General features: G+C 38.1%; 1 protein-coding gene across 4 annotated transcripts in view; it reads right to left on the bottom strand.

The window, feature by feature from the left end:
* The window catches only part of LOC110024564, a 37,101-nt gene extending 18,393 nt beyond the window's left edge, over positions 1–18,708 (bottom strand). For 3 of the 4 annotated variants that reach the window (XM_020724608.1, XM_020724607.1, XM_020724606.1), the window contains exons 1-4: positions 18,158–18,708; positions 17,879–18,039; positions 10,700–10,777; positions 6,897–6,976 (exon numbers count right to left, since the gene is read on the bottom strand). In XM_020724608.1, the coding sequence (XP_020580267.1) occupies positions 6,897–6,976; positions 10,700–10,777; positions 17,879–18,039; positions 18,158–18,590 (752 nt within the window). In that variant the 5' untranslated portion in view covers positions 18,591–18,708. The remainder of the gene's footprint in view (positions 1–6,896; positions 6,977–10,699; positions 10,778–17,878; positions 18,040–18,157) is intronic. The other variant, XM_020724609.1, reaches the window with a different exon arrangement.
* Between the last annotated feature and the right edge of the window lie 186 nt (positions 18,709–18,894).

The following is an 18,894-nucleotide window of genomic DNA, read 5'->3' as shown; positions in this document are numbered from 1 at the left end:
AATCTACAAACCATAAGCCAATATCAATGCCAATAGTGTAGGGTGGAGATTACCAATGAGATAATACCACCAAAACTGAGTATTCAGAGAAAAGGAAAGAAGGTAGAAGAAGAGAAATGCTATCAGAACCCGCTTAACACAATTGGGGCGAGAGGAGGAGGAGCTAGGGCAGAATTAAGCATGCGGTTGAAGCGCGATAGGAAGGAGAAGAGGCGAAGCTAGGGATGAGGGTCAAACAGCGAAGATATCACACCAATGAAATGCAGAGCAGGGTCGAGGGCAACTGAGGCATTATCTCGCAAACGAAACTTTTTTTACAAACGCCAGCTCTTGCGTTTTCTTGTTGCACCGCAACTAAAAAGCAGCCCCAAACGACCTAAGTCCCTTAGTGAGGCAGTCAACCACTTGCTCTCCAGTGGCTACATGACTTAGCTCCAATAGCCCTTTATTCAACTTCTCCTTGACGAAGAATCTACCAATCTCAACATATTTGGTTCTATCGTGTTGCACAAAGTTGTTAGCAATAATGATTGCTGACTTCTTGTCACACCACCACTTCATTTGAGTTCCTTGATCCACCTTGAGCTCGACCAACAAGGCTCTCAACCATATCATCTCGACAACTCCTAAGGCCATGGCCCTATACTTTCCCTCTATTGTTGACCTTACTACTACAGATTGTTTCTTGCTCTTCCAAGTTACCAAGTTGCCCCTTACAAACATGCAGTATCCGAAGATTAGCCCCTTCCCAGATGCACATTCTTCCTGAAGATCAGCCCCTTCCCTGATGCCTTTTCAGGTACCTCAGAATCTGACACAATGCATTCATATGACCCTTCCTTGAATCACGTATATAGCGGCTCACCACACTCACAACAAATGAGATATCAGGGCATGTGTGACTTAAATAGATCAGACGACCCACCTATCTCAAGTATCTCTCACGATCAACTGGCTCTTCTGCCTCTGCACTCAGCTTGGCATTCTGATCAATTTGAGAGATTGCATGCTTGCAGGTCAGTATTTCTATTTCTATGAGGAGATCTAGTACAAACTTTCTTGAGCAATCTCTATCTCATCATCACCAGTGATAATCATGCAATCAACATACACAACAAACAAAATGATGTGACCATCACTTTGACAAAAGAACACTATATGGTCGGCATTGATATGTTGGTATCTCATGGCCACCATACTTTTTTTAAACTTGTCAAACCAGGCTTGAGAAAACTGCTTCAAGCCATAAAGTGACTTCTGGAGCCCACTGTTTGACTTGTACCAAATATTGATGGTATATCCATATACACCTCCTCCAGTAACTCACCATGAAGAAAAACATTCATCACATGGAGTTGGTGTAATCACCACTCACCATTCACTACCAAAGAAACCAGTGTCCTCACTATGCTCAACTTCGCTAACGAGGCAAAAGTCTCTTCATAGTCAATGACATGTGTTGGATTGTACCCTTTCGCTATCAATTCTGCCTTGTAATGCTCAACTTTTTCTTCTGGATTTTATTTTACAGTGAAGAACCACTTGCACCCAACTACTCCTTTTCCCAACAGTAATGGTATTATCTCCTACGTCGTGTTCTTATCGAAAGCACCAAGTTCCTCCAGCATTACAGCCTTCCACATTGGATTCTTCTTAACTACTTGCCAACACTTGGGTTTAGAGACATTGTCTAATGATTCAATGAATGCTCCATATACAGGCGATATGTTAGAGTATGAGACAAACTGAGCAATGTCATGTGAGAAACTAAAATAATCAAGAAAATAATAATCAAGAGAATGATCAACATTGCTGCGAGATGCCCTCCTTAAAGCCATGGGAGTGGGAGGAGAAAGGAGGAATCATATCACTTGAGTAATCAGATTCGGAAGTGGAAGGTGTAAGAGTTTCAGGAGTCTGGGTAGACCAGGACAAGGGACTAGATGACACGAGTGACACGGCACAAACTGTTCCCTTATTTTGCCTCCTCCTCCTTGTATACACACTTATCTCAGTTTGAGCCTGAATCATCCACTTTCCTCATTTTTTGACTCTTCCTTAGTCGATCATTCCCACACAACGGAACAAGGTATTGTTCCCACATATACCAATCTCTGACCATCACTACTCTCCCCATCACACCTTATACCTCCAGTATCTGACGAGTCACCAAATGATGAGGTCACCTACATAGTGTAGTACAGTTTGAGCTCTTTAAAAGACACAACCATGCGCACAAACAATCTCTTCTCTATCGGACTCTAACAAACATACCCCTTCTGGGTAGCAAAATAACTTACAAAAATACACTTCACAACTCCAGGATCCAGCTTTCCCATTGATGGTCTGTTGTCCTTCACAAAACATACACAACCAAAAACCTTCAATGGGAGGATTCCTCTATTATCTCCTTTCAACATCTGATAAGAAGACTTCAAAACCTTCAATCCAACACTCTCGAAAGCATTTTGTTGATCAATTGAGCCGTTGTCAAAACTATATGCCCCCACAAGTGCTTTGAGACATTCATCGTGATCATCAAGCTTCGAGCTACCTCTCGAAGATGTTTATTCTTCCTCTCTGCTACTTTGTTTTGTGTCGGCCTGTATGAACATAGATCTGTCAAAAAAAACTTGTTTGCAAACAACACGTGTTCGTCTCTTTAAGTAACTCTTGTTCGACTCATTCGTTAAGTAAACGATTTTAAGCTCGAATTATAAACGAGTTGAACCTGAACTGCCCTTCGTTCAATCATGTTTGTCTTGTTTTAGCTCGAAATAAAGAAATTATATATATTATTTACACAATAATATATTATATATATTATTTATATTGGTAAAATATTATATATATTTATAATTAAGTTTAAATCATAATAGTTTATGTGATCATGTGGTTCTGCACTTTCTATTGCACGGAGTTGAAGCAGGTTCGAGTCCTTGCAATACCGTACATCTATTTTTTTTCAATTAATTTTAACGAACTAATTTCTAGTCGAACACGTACAAGAATATTTAAATCAAGCCGAACCGATTTCGATTACAAGCAATTTTGAACGAGTCGAACACAAACCAAGCCTAAGCTCGTGCAAGCTTGGCTCGTTTACAGCCCTATATGAACATGTGGCTTAATGTTATATCCCTTGAGCTGACAAATGCGTCTTGTACATTTTGTTTGATTATCAGACCTCAATACCATCATTAAAGTATCATATTGAGTTTGAATCACCCTATGAAAGTTTTTAAAGCAGGCAAACACATCACTTGCATTTCTCAACAAATATAACCAAGTAACACAAGAAAAATAATCAATGAAAATCAAAAAATATTTGTAACTATCCATCGAAATTGAAGAACAATATTCTCATACATCTAAATGCACCAAAGCAAAAACATAAGAACTACTTTTACCAGAACTAACATAAGAACTCCTGGTATGTTTGTCAAACTCATAAGCATCGCACACTAGTCTTTCCTTATTTGCCTTTTCAAACAAAAATGGATACAAATGACTCAATAAACTAAACAAAGAATATCTCATGTGTCTGTGATGTAGCACCAATACATCCTCCACACTCTTCTCAGTCGTGGATGTCAAGGTTGAGTTCATCCCCTCTCTATCAAAGTACCATAGTTCACTATGCCATGTGTCAATCCTAAGTTTCTAGTTAGTCACTTCTCTTGAAATACTACTTTTGCAATATCAAAGAAACACAATATTTTAGTTGAAGTATAATAACACTGATGGATAAAAGGTTCATTGAAAAAAAGAGAGCATGTAAAACATTAGACAGTCAAAAAATTGGTACACCTCATTGTACCTTTACCAACCAAAGGCTATGTTGTCCTATCAGTGGTCCGAATGTTCTATGGAACTGCTAGGTGAGTATAAGAAGAGAACTCACTAGCGGCATCTGTTACATATCGAGATGCACCAAAATCTACTATTGATTCTGACGAACTTGTGGTGGATATAGAGGCAAGAGCGTGTGTATCACGAGCACATTTGGCTGAGTGAGCACAACTAGCAGTGTTCTCCTTGGATGATGATAAGGTGGATGCATCATCAGTGACATCACATAACGCTCTTTGCTTCCTCATTAGTAAAGATCACCCTTGTTTTTCTCTCGTTCTCTGCTACCATTAGATTTTCCCGGTAGCCCTCTCTAGACGGTCCATGTCCACCCATCTCTCTCTCCTTGGGTGGCTTTGGACAAGTCTTACTCTGGTGTCACAATTCCCCACAGTTGTAGCCCTTGCGGGTCTCCCCCTAGGCACGTGTCATACCTGAGCTCGGTGCCGCCAAAGTTGATCGATTACCTGAAAGTTCACTCGACTCAAAGTATAGTCTCGTGCGGCTCACCTACTGTATCATCAAATTAACTATTTCTCAGCCTTTATTGGTTTCTCTTGCATGCAGAACCAAAGTTCTCTCCTTGACTGCTCTGATTTCATGCGGATTGTACCTTTGCCCTACACCGAGCTGCTCGAGCCACTCTACGACGATCTAGTAGCCGAAGGTGTTGTGGGTTTAGTCCTAGGGCAAGCCCAAGCATGTCTTCAACTTTCCAACTCGCTGCAATTGCCCGTGTTCACGTCGTGATCCACCGGTTGCCTTCCCAACAAGCCAAAGTTGCTCAATCCTTCGCAAGCAGAGATTGCAGCCAACTCCTCTTCGTTCTTCCCTGTCGTCACAAATCCTTCACGCAACCCAAGAGCCACAGAACTTACACCCCTTTTTAACTCTTCTGCACGAATTTGTAGTCGTTGCTTTCGCACGACATAATCCAACCGAAGCTTCGTCTGCTTCCCTCGCACGACTTTGTCAATTGCACACCATGATAAAATCAATTGCATGTAGGGTCTCGTGTTCGGCTCGTTCGAAATAGCTCGTGTTCGAAATCGGCTCGTGAACAGTGTGTTCGTGTTCGGCTCGATTTAAATATTCGTGTTCGCGTTCGGCTCGTGTTTGGCTCGAAATTGGCTCGTTAAACTAAAATTGAGAAAGTAAGATGTAAAGTGTGGGATTCGAGCCTGGATCAAATATATACAAAAGAAGACACTAACCACATTGTCACATGAGGTGTTATGATTTAAACTTAGACATAAATATATATAATATATTATTATATAAAAAGTTATATAATTTGTTTTTCGAGCCGAACACAAGCGAACAAACTGTTGTTCGTGTCTCGTTTACATTTCGAGCTTAAGAATTTGTTCATGTTCGGCTCGTTAGACTTAACGAACGAGCCGAACACGAGCTGCTTAACGAGCAGAACACGAGCTGTTCACGAACAACGAGCCAAATTGACAGCCCTAATTGCATGCCTCTGTTCACGCTCCCTGCTGCTGAAGTCGCACAGAAAAACAGCATGAAGCCCATTATGTTCTCTGCTTGCAATTGATTTTGACCCATTCGCACAGAAAAACAGCATGACTTTGACCCATTTATTACATGGATCAAAACAGCATGAAGCCCATCTCAAAAATAAAAAATAAAAAAAAATGGCTGAAAAATTAATTTATTTAAAAATAAAGTGTCAACATATCCCTTTGTTGTAGCGATTGCAAGTCAGCATATGCAAAACCCAAAATAAAAGAATTGATATATTATTTTTTATATCTCGTGTACATCAAAAAACTTTTGGCAAAGAGCAATTGTATACTCATACAGGGGACTTAAATATCAAAGCAATCATTGATGCCCACTATGTTGGGTTTGTTCACAATAGAAAGTCAACATCAGCAAAATGTACTTTGTTAGTGAAAATTTAGCTGTAAAGAAGAGAAAGAAGCAAAAAGCTGTTGCAGATTCAACATTACAACAACAACAACAACAAAGCCTTAATCCCACTACGTGGGGTCGGCTACATGAATCCTTTTTCTCCATTGCGTCCTATTTAGTGTCATATTTTCATTTAGTTCTAGTAAATTAAGATCATTTTTAATACAATAAGCCCAAGTCTTCCTAGGTCTACCTCTGCCTTTCTTAACACAAGTCGAATCTAAAACATCTACTCTCCTAATCGGATCATCTAATGGTCGACGTTTAATATGACCAAACCATCTAAGACGACTTTCTCTAATTTTAAAGCGAAATATTAAGTCAGAACTCATTCTAAAATGAAATGATATGAGTCAAAGTCTATTGAAGGATTCGACTTACCACCAACTGAGCCTATGGCTCAGTATTGAGACAATCATACAACCTTAAAATTGTTAATAATATATATTCCATGAAAAGATCAAACAGATATTATTACATCTTGTATCTCCAGTTCACAAACAAACAAAATTAAATTAAAAGATATCATTACCCAAGCTTTAGGTCCTTTCTCATTTCCTTGCAAATGTAATAAACTAAAGCTAATAGATATACATACTCCACCTTAAAGAAAAGTGTTAGTGAATTAATAATATTAGAAATAAGTTGTACATAAAAAGTACATATTTTGAGAAAATATGCATCCATTCTCTTAATTACATTTCTTCTCTCCGTTATTTTCTCCTATTATATTCATCGTATAAATCTAATAGATACATTCACCAGTGATAATACCATTCAATTCTCTTCCCATAACAAATTCATGTCCATTAAAAAGACTGTGAAGAGAGGCTGCATGCATTACCAGTACACCTTGTAAGTCTACTTTAATAAAGAACGGACGATAAAAAAATGAAGCAGAAAGTTCAACCAAATTATTATATGTAGCATAAAAAATTTTTCCATTTTCAAAAAGGAAGCTCTTTTAGGTCAATTAAAGAACCAGGCTTACCTTTATTAAAACAAAGTTCGTGGGTTAAAATTTAAAGCGCTATTATTTGAAGGCTTCCTAGTCCTGGAAGCAAGAAAAAGCAATCTAGATGTTCAGCAAGAAGTACAAACATACTGACCTAGTCACTTCTGAAGTAATGCTATGTATATCCCCCGACACAAGCTCGTACTGATAACGGCAATTGGAGCAAGAAGCAATCTGAACGGAATTTTTTCCATATAATTAGTAAAGGTTTGAGAACACAAATGCCATTTTTTTATTTTTGGAAAGAAGAACACAAATCATACGGTGGACTTCAACCCCAAGAAGATGTCTACCAAATTTTTTACAACTGTTGGTCATATGAAGCTAGATATTGTGGGAACTATTAACTTAAGGGGAGTTTGACATCATTTTTGCTTTTTTTTTCAATTTGTTTAATTTGTTTGGTTAGTATTTTGATTTTAAAATAAAATATATTTAGTGGTGATATTTTTTGCATTTTTAAAAAAGAATATGATCTATTTGAAAACTAAAATTAAAACAATATAAAAGCACACTAACAAAAATGGTTTTCAAAATAAAAGCAAAAACCAATACAAATAAAACTAAAAATCATAAATGGATACAAACAGGATCTTAAGAAATCAAAAATTGAAGAAATCGAGCCCAGAAACAAGAAAAATAATGTATTATTCAAAGGATATTATAATTAATAAACTAAAATTAAGTCGATTTTCAGAACTTAGAGGAATTATTTAATTGATATGAAAACGGGGTATAAATACCCTTACATGAATCCTAAAATAGGAAAGAAAAGAAAAAGGAAATAACATTAACAAAAAATATAACACCTATATCTCCAATTAATTAATTCATAATAATTGTTTGAAGATAAAAGAAACGACATAAAATAAAAAGCCTAAAATAGGGAAGGAAATAAATCTAACATGGGAAATGAAATAAATCCAATCCAAGAAAATAAATCTAATCCTCATAACTTTTAACAGGAATAAATTATTTCCTAATATAACTTTGAACACTCCCTTCAAGTTGAAACATGGTTGACAAACATATTCAATATTGGATTTGAGAAAATCAAATAATGGGATAACAAGATTCCTTGTGAGGTAGAACATGAAGTGTTCATCCCGTACTTGATAATCAACCTTTAGGGATATTTTTAGTTAACTGCGGTTGTCTTCGACTTAAGTTTCTGCAGTGTCTGTAAATAGGTGGAAGACTCCTACAAGTAATGTTGCAGGGAAGTTGACAACTTACAAGAAAAACTGCAGAGCACGATTTGCAAGGAAAAAATCCAGAAGATGGACTACTATAGAAAAAAGCTCTAGAGGATGGCATGTTGCAGAAAAGAACTCCAGAGAAGGGCCTGCTGCAGGGAAGAGCTCCGAAGGACGGCCTGCTGTAGAAAAACATTTTGTAGGCAGGCTTGCAGCAGAAAAAGCTCTGGAGAAGAACTCCAAAGGTCCTTAATTGAGTGAAATTGTTGCTTGAAGTTTCACAAGAGCGTTGCACCTGCTCTATGAATGGAGATAAAAAGCAAAAAACGTCGTCATGTTTTAATATTTTTACTGCAGAGGGCAACGCTAACCTGGTTGTGGAAGGTCAAGGAAGACAGAGTCTACAACTCCTGCAAAATTCATTCGGGAAGCCTTCTCACTGGTTATCCTAACTAAAAAAGTAATAAAGCTTCTCAACCCATTCGTATTGACATCTTCTCTAGCCAGCACTACGCTTAGCTCATGAAATTCAAATGTATAGACATGGCCAGAAGGTGTGACAACTCTAGCAAGAGAAATAGTTAGAGAACCACTACTAGTCTCTGACTCCAAAACCACACAGCCTAAAACAATTTCCAAGTAGGATAGCACAAAAATGATATCAGCAAGGGATAAAATTTGAGTCCTATGACTGAGAACCAAAGTACACAACTTAGGTGTTGGAAATAAGAGATGAACAAAACTACCCTTATTGTCAAATAACTTGGAGCCAAAAGGCCTCTGTATACAGTCGGAATGCATAAAAATTCCAGATCTATTCTGGGAGTCAAAACCCTCCTTTACTTTGATTGTGTTCATGTTATCATGTCTTTCATACAAAATCACCATCAGATTGTCATCATAGATGTGGCGTTGAAATGTATTCATTTTTTATGGATTTGATGCAAACATCCTCGTGCTATGACATGCAATTTATCGCTACTACACAGTATGTTCCACAAAAGCCTCATGCTTTCTTTTGAAAGTTAATTATTGGGTCTTAACAGTAGTATATCGATGTGAAGAGGACATGATACACGGCCGAGAAACATAAATTGAATGATGGGTAATTTGGAAGGAGAAAAAAGTACAATTTCGAGGGGCAGTGAAGTCTCCTCCCTGATAGTTGAGTGATGTCGGGAATGGGAAGGACACAGGAAGGTAAAGGCAAGCAGAGATGACACTATAGATTCTGGAGAAAGGTGTCAGAGTTTAGGGTATAGGTGGTCCTCTGGCTGCAATTCCACTTGGATTATATATATTTCAACAATTTCAGCGTCGACAGGAATGAGATACGGATGCAGCGAAAAGATTGCAAGAAGATGTGTCTCCACTAAGAAAGTCGGTAGAAATTTCTGAACTGCAGAAAATTTTCTAGCCGGCAGAGAGGATTTTCGACTGCTAGGGACCTGTGGGGAGACAATTCTGGCGGCTAGTTCCTGCAGGAAGAAGTTTCAGTGGCTAGAGCTTGCATGAAAAGAAAGTTTCCAGCGTCTAGGGCCTGCAGGAGGCAAGAAAGGCTGCAAAAGGGAGTTCCAGCGGTGGGAAAGACTGCAGGAGCGAATACCAGAGACAAGAAAGGATGCATAAAGAAATTTCGATGATGGGCCTGTGAAGAGAAAATTTCCGGCAGAAAAACAGAAAAGAAGAGGCGGCGGAAGGGTATGCAACACGGCAAAAATTGTTGGCTGCAGGGAATAGGAAGTTTCCGGCTGCAGAAAACCCTAGAGTTTGTTTCAAGGTTGTGAAACCATGTCGATTTTCAACATTCAGCGGAATTATGTTATTGATATGAATATATATATATATATATATATATATATATAGTGGTATAAGAATGCCAAGTTGTTGGCCTTCAAACATAAAAGCTTTAAAATCGAGAAATGATTTTGATCATTAGTGTACCTAGCCAAACTTTGGTCCCATTTGGTTCGCACTCCTTAACAATATACCCTCTAGAAAAGAACAAATGTGGCTAAGTCATATGGGTCTCACAATTAGTAGATGATCATTCATGTCATCTGTTATCAAAAGTTCAGCATCATATCAAATGGATCATGTTTATTGCATCTTTCATAGTTTGACCTATTGATTGAGATTGCCAGTGATGTTGTTTTTCAAATCACACCACTGAGAATAAAGAGAACATCGTGAAGAATCCGCCAGCTAAGACATAACATAAATTTGAGGTTTCGTAATCAAGGTTAGAGGCAAAAGTCCAGAACATTGAAGTGAATCCAAATTAAAGTAAGATAAGGGTAAAGTTTGAATTGTTTTAGAAAAATTTATCTTTCGAATTTTAAATTCAAGATTAAGATAAAGTATAATGTAATTACAATTTAAATTTAAAATAATTATATCTTTTAAATTTGAACTTAACTAATTTGATATTTGAAAATAGGTTTACTTATATTATCGAGTTTATTTACGAATTAATATTCTTCTATTGTAGAGTTCATTTTGGATTGATAAATATTATTTTAATAATTCCAATTGAGATTATTTTGAACTAATTTGATATTTAAAAATAGGGTTGCTGACAGATAGGTTTATAGCAACTAAGAATGCACAAATAAAATAAGCACGTTAACTTATAAATATGCATGTTTCAAAAAAGAGAATGAGCTTAAGCTAGAGAACAGCTGATCTTGGATAGTATTACCTGAACACCATGTTGAGGCTGTGCAACAGCAATTGCTAGCATACAAATTGGGCATTGGACTATCATTCCAAATGGCACCTAGAGTATAGAATACAAATGTAAATTTCATCCTTTACCTATTTTAGTGAAAAATAACTTGAATTATCTAAGAATTATACAGAATCATCTGGAGGAAATTAGAACCAATGGAGAAAAACAAAAAATAGGGCTTTCCAGATAGATAACATTTACTTCTAAATTTCTAAATTCACTTTTGCAATCTTGCTATAAAACCTACACTCACGCTTAAGTGCATTCAGCAGTTTTAAAGCACTACAGATAGTTCTGAAAAGTTTTTTTTTTCCAAACCATCTTCTGCATTAAATATTTACCAAGCAATTTGAAATTTTCTCAACTCAATTTTATTTTTTCTTTTAGGGGGAGGGAGGGTTTAGTGGTTTACCCCGCTAAACATTTAATTTTAGGGGCATTTACATGTATACCACCTAATTCCTATGTATTTACAGACCTAACACCTAGACTTTACATTTTACTTCTATGCCACCCAAATCTTTCACATCACATCAAAAATGCCATCATTTTAACTTTTAAAAAAGGAAATACACATTTTCATGCATAGGTAAAGTGGTATGTATGTAAATATTGAAGTTTAGGTGTCAGAAATGTAATTACATAGGAATTGAGTGGTATGTATGTAAATCTTCCTTAATTTTATTAATGTTATTCTCTCCAAATAATTTACCCTACTAAAAATAACAACTTAATTTATAGATTCCTGCAAACATACCACTTAGTGAACTCTTAAAACTATATTTCTTATCCTTAAAAGAGTAATAATCATACCTAGACTTGGGAATGGAATTAGTAAGCCGCCAGTGTTAGAGGGATATAATATACATCACTTGATGTGATATATATATATAAATCAAACAGGAGAACGATCGATGAATCGAAAAGTAGAACAGAAAAATCACACCAGAAAACAACACAGATTTACGTGCTTCGGCAAATTCCCTACGTCCACAGAATTGCAGATGATTTTACTACTTGAGAAATTTACACCGGTCAATCACCTCGACTTACAAGAGGAATCTCTCACTTCGTTGCTCTCTCTTCTCTCTCTGTTCTTCTCTCTCTGTTCTTCTCTCTCTACACCGAGATACACCGAAGAAACTCTACACCGAGATATACCGAAAAAGATAAACTTACAAGAGAAATAAACTCAATTTCTTTTCAGCCACAAGCCACCAAGAAAAAGCCAAGGAAGAACAATTTTCTTCTTCTTTTCTCTTTTTCCTTCACCGCAAGGAACTACACCTTGCACTTCTCTCCCTCTATCCCGAGGAAACCTGAAGAACTCTTCCTCTATCCTGAGAAAGCCCGAAGAAGAACCCAAAATCGTGACTTATCATCACCTCAAGGAGAGCGGCTCCTTTTTAACATGAAACCGAGCGTGGGAGCGGTTGAACGGAGCGAAGCGGCAGAGAATCGCTAGCGCTGATTCGTGAAACGTGAGGAGCGGGAGCGAGCGAGAACAGGTATCGCGATAGAGGCTGGCGCTGATTCTCGAAAACGGGAGCAGGAAGCGGGAGCTGGAGATCGGGAGGCGAACTTCAGCGCTAATGATCTCCCACTTGAAGACCGATACAAAGGCTTCAACGTCTTCTTCCTCGAGCTGAATTCTTCACTGGCGGTGTTGCCCTTTTCTTCAAATATGAATCCCCCACCATGAATCCTCCACCTCTGTAACTCAAAGCCCTGTCTTCACTCACGAAGGCCAACTGAAGTTGTGCATAACTTCAGTTTCTCAAGAGTAACACCTTCAGTCAACATATCAGCAGGGTCCAAATACAAATAGTCTTGCACCTCCAAGCTATTTTCTGAATTACTCTTGTCTCTACTTGCGACTCTCAATGCATGGGCATATCCTGTCTTTGCTGAAAGCCTTTTTCAACAAATCTAGTCTTGTACCTCTTACGTCATCACGCTCAATCTTCACCTGGTACAACCACTTGTTGTGTAATATCTTCTTCTCTGGTGAAAGTTTTGTCAGCTCCCATTTGCTTGAACTTTTATCATGCAAGATTTCTTTATTGTTTTGTGATTCTCCACCATCTGTCTGTGGAACAATAAGAATGGGTGTCCTGGACTCACTATCCTCTTCACTTCCATCATCAACAGAACTATGAACTGCCAACAATAGTGCATTATGTATTTCTGCAGATATCACATGTGTTATCATTCTCCATCTTCTAAGGATTCCTGCAGTTCCTCCTTATATGGCCAGCTTTGTCACAATTTCAGCAGGTTGTCTACTGACCAGACTTTGATTTTGATCTCCCTCTATTTGAGTTCTTGTCATACTATCTCCCTCTGAAATCAACATTCAGTGTCGAACTCGAACCTGAGATCTTGCCAGAATCTTTTATGCGCACCTCCTCATCCAAAATCAAATCACAAATATCATCACATTTCAGTTTAGATTGATATGCAGACTTCTTAACAGTCAGTTGTCATCCCCATGACTTCCCAATTATTTGGAAATGATGAAAACAATATCAGCGCACGTATCTCATCATCAAAATCAATTTCAACAGACGACAATTGATTCATGATAGTATTGAAATCATTCAGGTGTTGAGCAACAAAAACACATTCCGCCATCTTCAAATTCAATAACTTCTACATCAAGTACACATTGATATTCACCGATGATTTTTTATACATACATGATAAGGCTGGCATGAGATTTACAGTCGTCCTTTCCTTGACGACGTTGTCCTTTCCTTGACGACGTTGTGTGCAACAGACCTCGATGGGGTCAATCGAATAACCCACAGAACTTGATTATCCAACAAATTTCATTCAGCCTCATCCATCCTTTCAGGTTTTTTTTTCAATAACGAAAGATGAAAGTTTTTCCCATAGAGATAGTCTTCTATTTGCATCCTTAAATAATTGAAATTTGTGTCATCAAATTTTTCGATCCCTGAAACATTCACTTCATCTGTAGTCATCATTTTTCCTCAGATCCAAACCTCGCTTTGATTTATATATATATATATATAAACAAGAGAACGATCGACGAAGCAAAAAATAGAACGAGAAAAATCATACCAGAAAAGAACACAAATTTACGTGGTTCGGCAAATTGTCTACATCCCGGAGTTGCAGAGGATTTTAAAACTTGAGAAATTTACATCAGTCAATCACCTCGACTTACAAAAGGAATCTCTCACTTCGTTATTCTCTCTTCTTCTCTCTTCTTCTCGAGATACACCGAAGAAACTTTACACCGAGATACACCGATGAAGATAAACTTACAAGAGAAATAAACTAAATTTCTCTTCAGCCACAAGCCACTAAGAAGAAGCCAAGGGAGAACAATCTTCTTCTTCTTCTTTCTTTTTCCTTCACCGCAAGGAACTACACCTTGCACTTCTTTTCCTCTATCCCGAGGAAAACCGAAGAACTCTTCCTCTATCTTGAGGAAGCCCGAAGAACTCAAAATCGTGACTTATCATCATCTGAAGGAGAGCCGCTCATTTTTAACGTGAAACCAAGCGCGGGAGCAGTTGAACGGGACGAAGCGAAGCTTAACTTTGCGGCAGAAACTCGTTGGCACCGATTCGTGAAACGTGAGGAGCGAGAGAGAATAGGTATCGTGACAGAGGGTGGCACCGATTCGCGAAAACGAAAGCGGGAAGCGGGAGCGAAAGATCAGGAGGCTGGAGCGGGAAAAGGATCGGACTCCATCGCTAACAGCCAGACCCAACTTTTGCAAAATATAAGGCATGTGACTGACAAAAATAGTCTAGCTTAACCTAAGACATCTGGGAAATACCTATCAACCTAAGAGATGCAGCATCAAACAATATGTCACACCGACACAATATGGAGTAGCAGAGAGAAAAATTTGATACTTTCTAAAGGTAGCTCGAAGCATGACGATCTTGATGAATATCCCAGAGCACTTGTTGGGGCAAGCTCTTTTGACAAAATCTTAATAGATCATCAGAATGTCCTCAAAAGTGTTGGAGTGTTGGAGTGACAATCTCCTTGTGAGTTGTTGAAAGGAGATAATGGTGGAATCCTCCCATTATTGATATTTGACTGTTTATATTTTGTGAAGCATAACAGGCAATAAAAAAAACACTGGATTCCAGAGTGGTGAAGTATATTTTTGTGGGTTATTTTGCACTCAAAAGGGGTATGTTTATTAAAGCTTCATAGAGAAGATGTTATTTGTGAGTATAGATGTGACTTTTAGAGAATTTGAATTTTATTACTCTTTGGAGGTGACCCCACCCTCTGGTGACTTGCCAGATATTAGAGGTATAAGACGAGAGGGGGAAAGTAGAGATTGTGAGAGATTAGCACATGTGGAAACAATGCCTTGTCACGTTGTGTGGGAAGGATCAGCTGAATAAGAGCCGAAAAATGAGAAAAATGAGCAGGAGGTGGGATTCAAGCTCAAAGAGAGTTGAGAGTATATAAAAGGAGGAATAGGCAAGAATGAGAGAATGGTGTTTGTTGTGTCACTCATGTCATTCAGGTCTGCCCCGAATCATGAGACACTTACACTATCCACCTCAGAATCAGATTACACGGTGATATGATTTCTCTTCATTTTCTTCTCACATGCATGACTTTAAAAAAGGACCTCTAGCAGCAATACGAATCTTTCTCCTAATCGTTATTGTCCCGGTTTTTTTAATTTTCCCACATGACATTACTCAGTTTGTGTCATACTCTAACATATCACCTGTATATGAAGCATTCATTGTATCTTTAGCCACTGTCTATATACCCAAGTGTTGACATGTGACTAAAGAGTATTCAAAGTAGAAGAGTGTCAAGCTGAAAGAACTTGGCACTCTCGAGAAACAAGACAAGGGAGCTCTCATTGCTACCAACAAGAAAAAATACAGTCGAGTGTAAATGGGGGGTCTTCATAGTGAAGCAGATCTCAAAAGAAAAAAATTGATTGGTGTAAAGTACGGTTGGTGGCGAAAAAAATATGGTAAGACGTAGGGCTTCAAATATGACGAGATATTTGCACCAGTGGAGAAGATGAGCAAAGTCAGGACAATCGTCTTTTTAGTTGTGAATGGTGGATGGAGATTGCACAAATTGGATGTGCAGAATGCATTTCTTCGTGGGGATCTACAAGGGGTGTACATGAAAATAACCCCAAACTTCGACATAAATAAAACAATGGGCAACCGAGCTTGCTTTAACAAGTTTAGGAGAGCAATGGTAGGCATGGGTTATAAGTAGATCAATGCCGACAACACAGTGTTCTTTCGACGGCATGATGGTCACATTACTATGCTTGTCATGTATGTTGATGATATGATAGATACTCGTGATGATAAGGGAGAGATTGCACGGCTGAAGACAAGATAGAGAAAAAATTTTGCAATGAAATACCTAGTAAAACTTAGATACTTCCTTAGGATTGAGGTAACTTATGGAATAAAGGGAATTATTATATCTCAGAGAAACTATGTGCTAGACTTACTCACAGAGACAGACATGTTGGGATGCAAGCCTGCAGTTTCATCAATTGATCAGAAAAGAAAGTTGAGTACAAAGACAGGAAAGTAAGTTGGTTGCGAGAAGTACCATAGGTTGATAAGTCGTCTCACTATTTTGCAGTAAGCGTGCTGAGTCGCTAAATGCATAATACAAGGGACACATGGATGCATGGTATAGGATTCTGAGGTACCTGAAAAGTACACAAAGGAAGGGGCTAATCTTCAGAAAGAATGGATATGTAAGCATTAAGGAAAATCGTGACTCTGACTGAGCGAGTTGTACTGATAACAGGAGGTCCACATCTGAATGTTGCATGTTCTTAAGGGGCAAATTGGTCTCTTTAAAGAGCAATAAACAATAGATATTAGTGAGGACAACAACAGAGGCAAAGTATAAGGCCATGGCCTTAGGAGTTTCCTAGACGATGTGGCGGAGAGCCTTGTTGGTAGAAGAGCTCAAGGTGGACCAAAGAGCTCAAATGAAGTTGTGGGGCGCAAAAAGTCAGCGATCAGCATCACCAACAACTCGGTGTAACATGATAGAACCAAACATGTGGAAATTGATAGGTTCTTCATCAAGGAAAAGTTGAATGACGGACTACTGGAGCTAAGTCATGTAGCCAGTGGAGAGTAAGCGGTTGACTGCCTACGAACATGCAACATTAGCTCATTAGATTTGTCTAGGTTATGTGACAATATGGGCTTAGTGGATATATTTTACCCATCTTGAAGGTGAATGTTGAGATTTGTATCTAACGTAGAGTCATATATGTAAATAGAAGAAGTCGAGAGATTTAATTATAAATATTGTAAGGCTCTAAATAAGCTCAAGCCATTAATGAAATGGATAAGATTTGAAGAGAAATTACTTTCAATTAATACAAATGTGGGGATGACTTAATGTATTAGGCCCATCCTCTAATCCCTTATTTGTAAGTTCGGTACAAGACATGGTGCTAAAGAAATGCTATATTTGAGAAACACAAGTAAAATTACATAACAAGCATTAGCAAGTATTTGTTAGTATATGAATAAACTTAGGAACAACGATGCTTTCTAATCAAACAAAGAGCACGAGTTGGATTAAAAATAAAGAACAAGTTCAAGTAGAGTCGCCGTCGACTTCACTTATAATTGATGAGTTATGATAAATTTTCCAATGATTTTGCATTCGACAAACACGATATTTTGCTGTATTGGGTGAGTATTCTTCGCGACTCTGGGTGATCTTGGGGCTAAATAGACATTGGTGAATAGGATTGGTGACTTAAAACTCATCAGCAAGGGTATTATATCTATTGGCAACTTCAATTTCATGATAAACTGCCTCCTTTTATCTGCCGATTTGAGCCAAGTTCTAAGTAGACAAAAATAGTCTAAACCTAAGCAATATTGGGCGTGTAGCATACAAATAATAGCATATATTTAGGTATTATATTAATAATTTCATCAATAAAAACAAGTTTTCAAGTTTTATGGCAAGTGACTGATGCCAAAGCAAGGAAGAAGGTCTTCTCTGAAACCTAATAAATCTAGAATGAATGAAATCATGGAGAAAATATACGTAAGAAATTTGATAGATGGACATTAACATGGAAAAGAGGAATAAGTTTAAGAAAGTAAAAAAACAACTAATTACCTCATCTCCTGAAGCAACTCCTGCACCAGAAACCAGGCCTATAATCCTCAATGCATCCGCAACTCTCAAGGAAGCTGCCAGTCCTCGAACCAGCAACGCATAGATCTGCACGTCCGGCCTAGCCCAGCCCCATCTCTCAAGGGTTTTTACCTCATTCATGCCTGAGAACACAGAAATCAATAACCTAGCCAACACTTTCATTGAAAGCCGAAACATCCGTTTCTGTACAAGCACAAATTGGAGAGCCAAAAACGATAAAAAAAAAAAAAAGTCCCAAACCTTGAGCACGGCCAGAAAGCATTGCGTGGAAAACTGACAGTGCCAATTCGACATTCTTTCCATCAAAAGCGGCTGCAATTATCAGACGGCAGTCATTAATCCCTACAATACCCCCGCTCACATTCTTCTTCGCCTCCGCAATCATCTCAATAGCTTCCTGAGCATCCTTTTTTCCTACGATGCGCCTCAGTAGGTCGTCCTCAAGTAAACCGGCTTCCATCCTCTCGGTTTCGACGCTATCGTTACCTCCAGAATAAGCTACTATTGGAAGATGATGCCAGCATATAGAAAGAGGACTAAGGTAGAAGCATTTCGAGTCCCAGTGGCCGTGGAAAGGCGGATGGGACGAGGTTCCGCTGGAAGAGGGTCTCAAGAACTGAAGAGCGCGGAGGGAAGGACGACAGGGGAGAGGACAAACTGTGCTCAGAGCCATCTTCTTCTCGAACAGGCAATTGCACAAACACTTTAAAGTTTGAAAATGAGGATCAGGAACAAGTGGCCTAAAAATAATTGCGAGGGAGACTCGAATTAGCAGCTGTCTGCAATGGATCAGTCTGAAACTGTCAGCTAATAGATTTAATAAATTATGTAAAATTAATAAAAATATTTTGTAAGATTTAACTATCTAATATATATTTTTACCTTTCCTGATTCATAAATCTCATAAATTTATGATTCGCCGGAATTTACGGTCAAAATTCAAATTTATCAAATCCACAGTTTATATATATATATAT

This window comes from Phalaenopsis equestris, unplaced genomic scaffold (genome assembly GCF_001263595.1).
Source record: "Phalaenopsis equestris unplaced genomic scaffold, ASM126359v1 Scaffold000258, whole genome shotgun sequence".
Lineage (NCBI taxonomy): Eukaryota > Viridiplantae > Streptophyta > Magnoliopsida > Asparagales > Orchidaceae > Phalaenopsis > Phalaenopsis equestris.
This window is presented reverse-complemented; position numbering and strand designations above follow the sequence as displayed.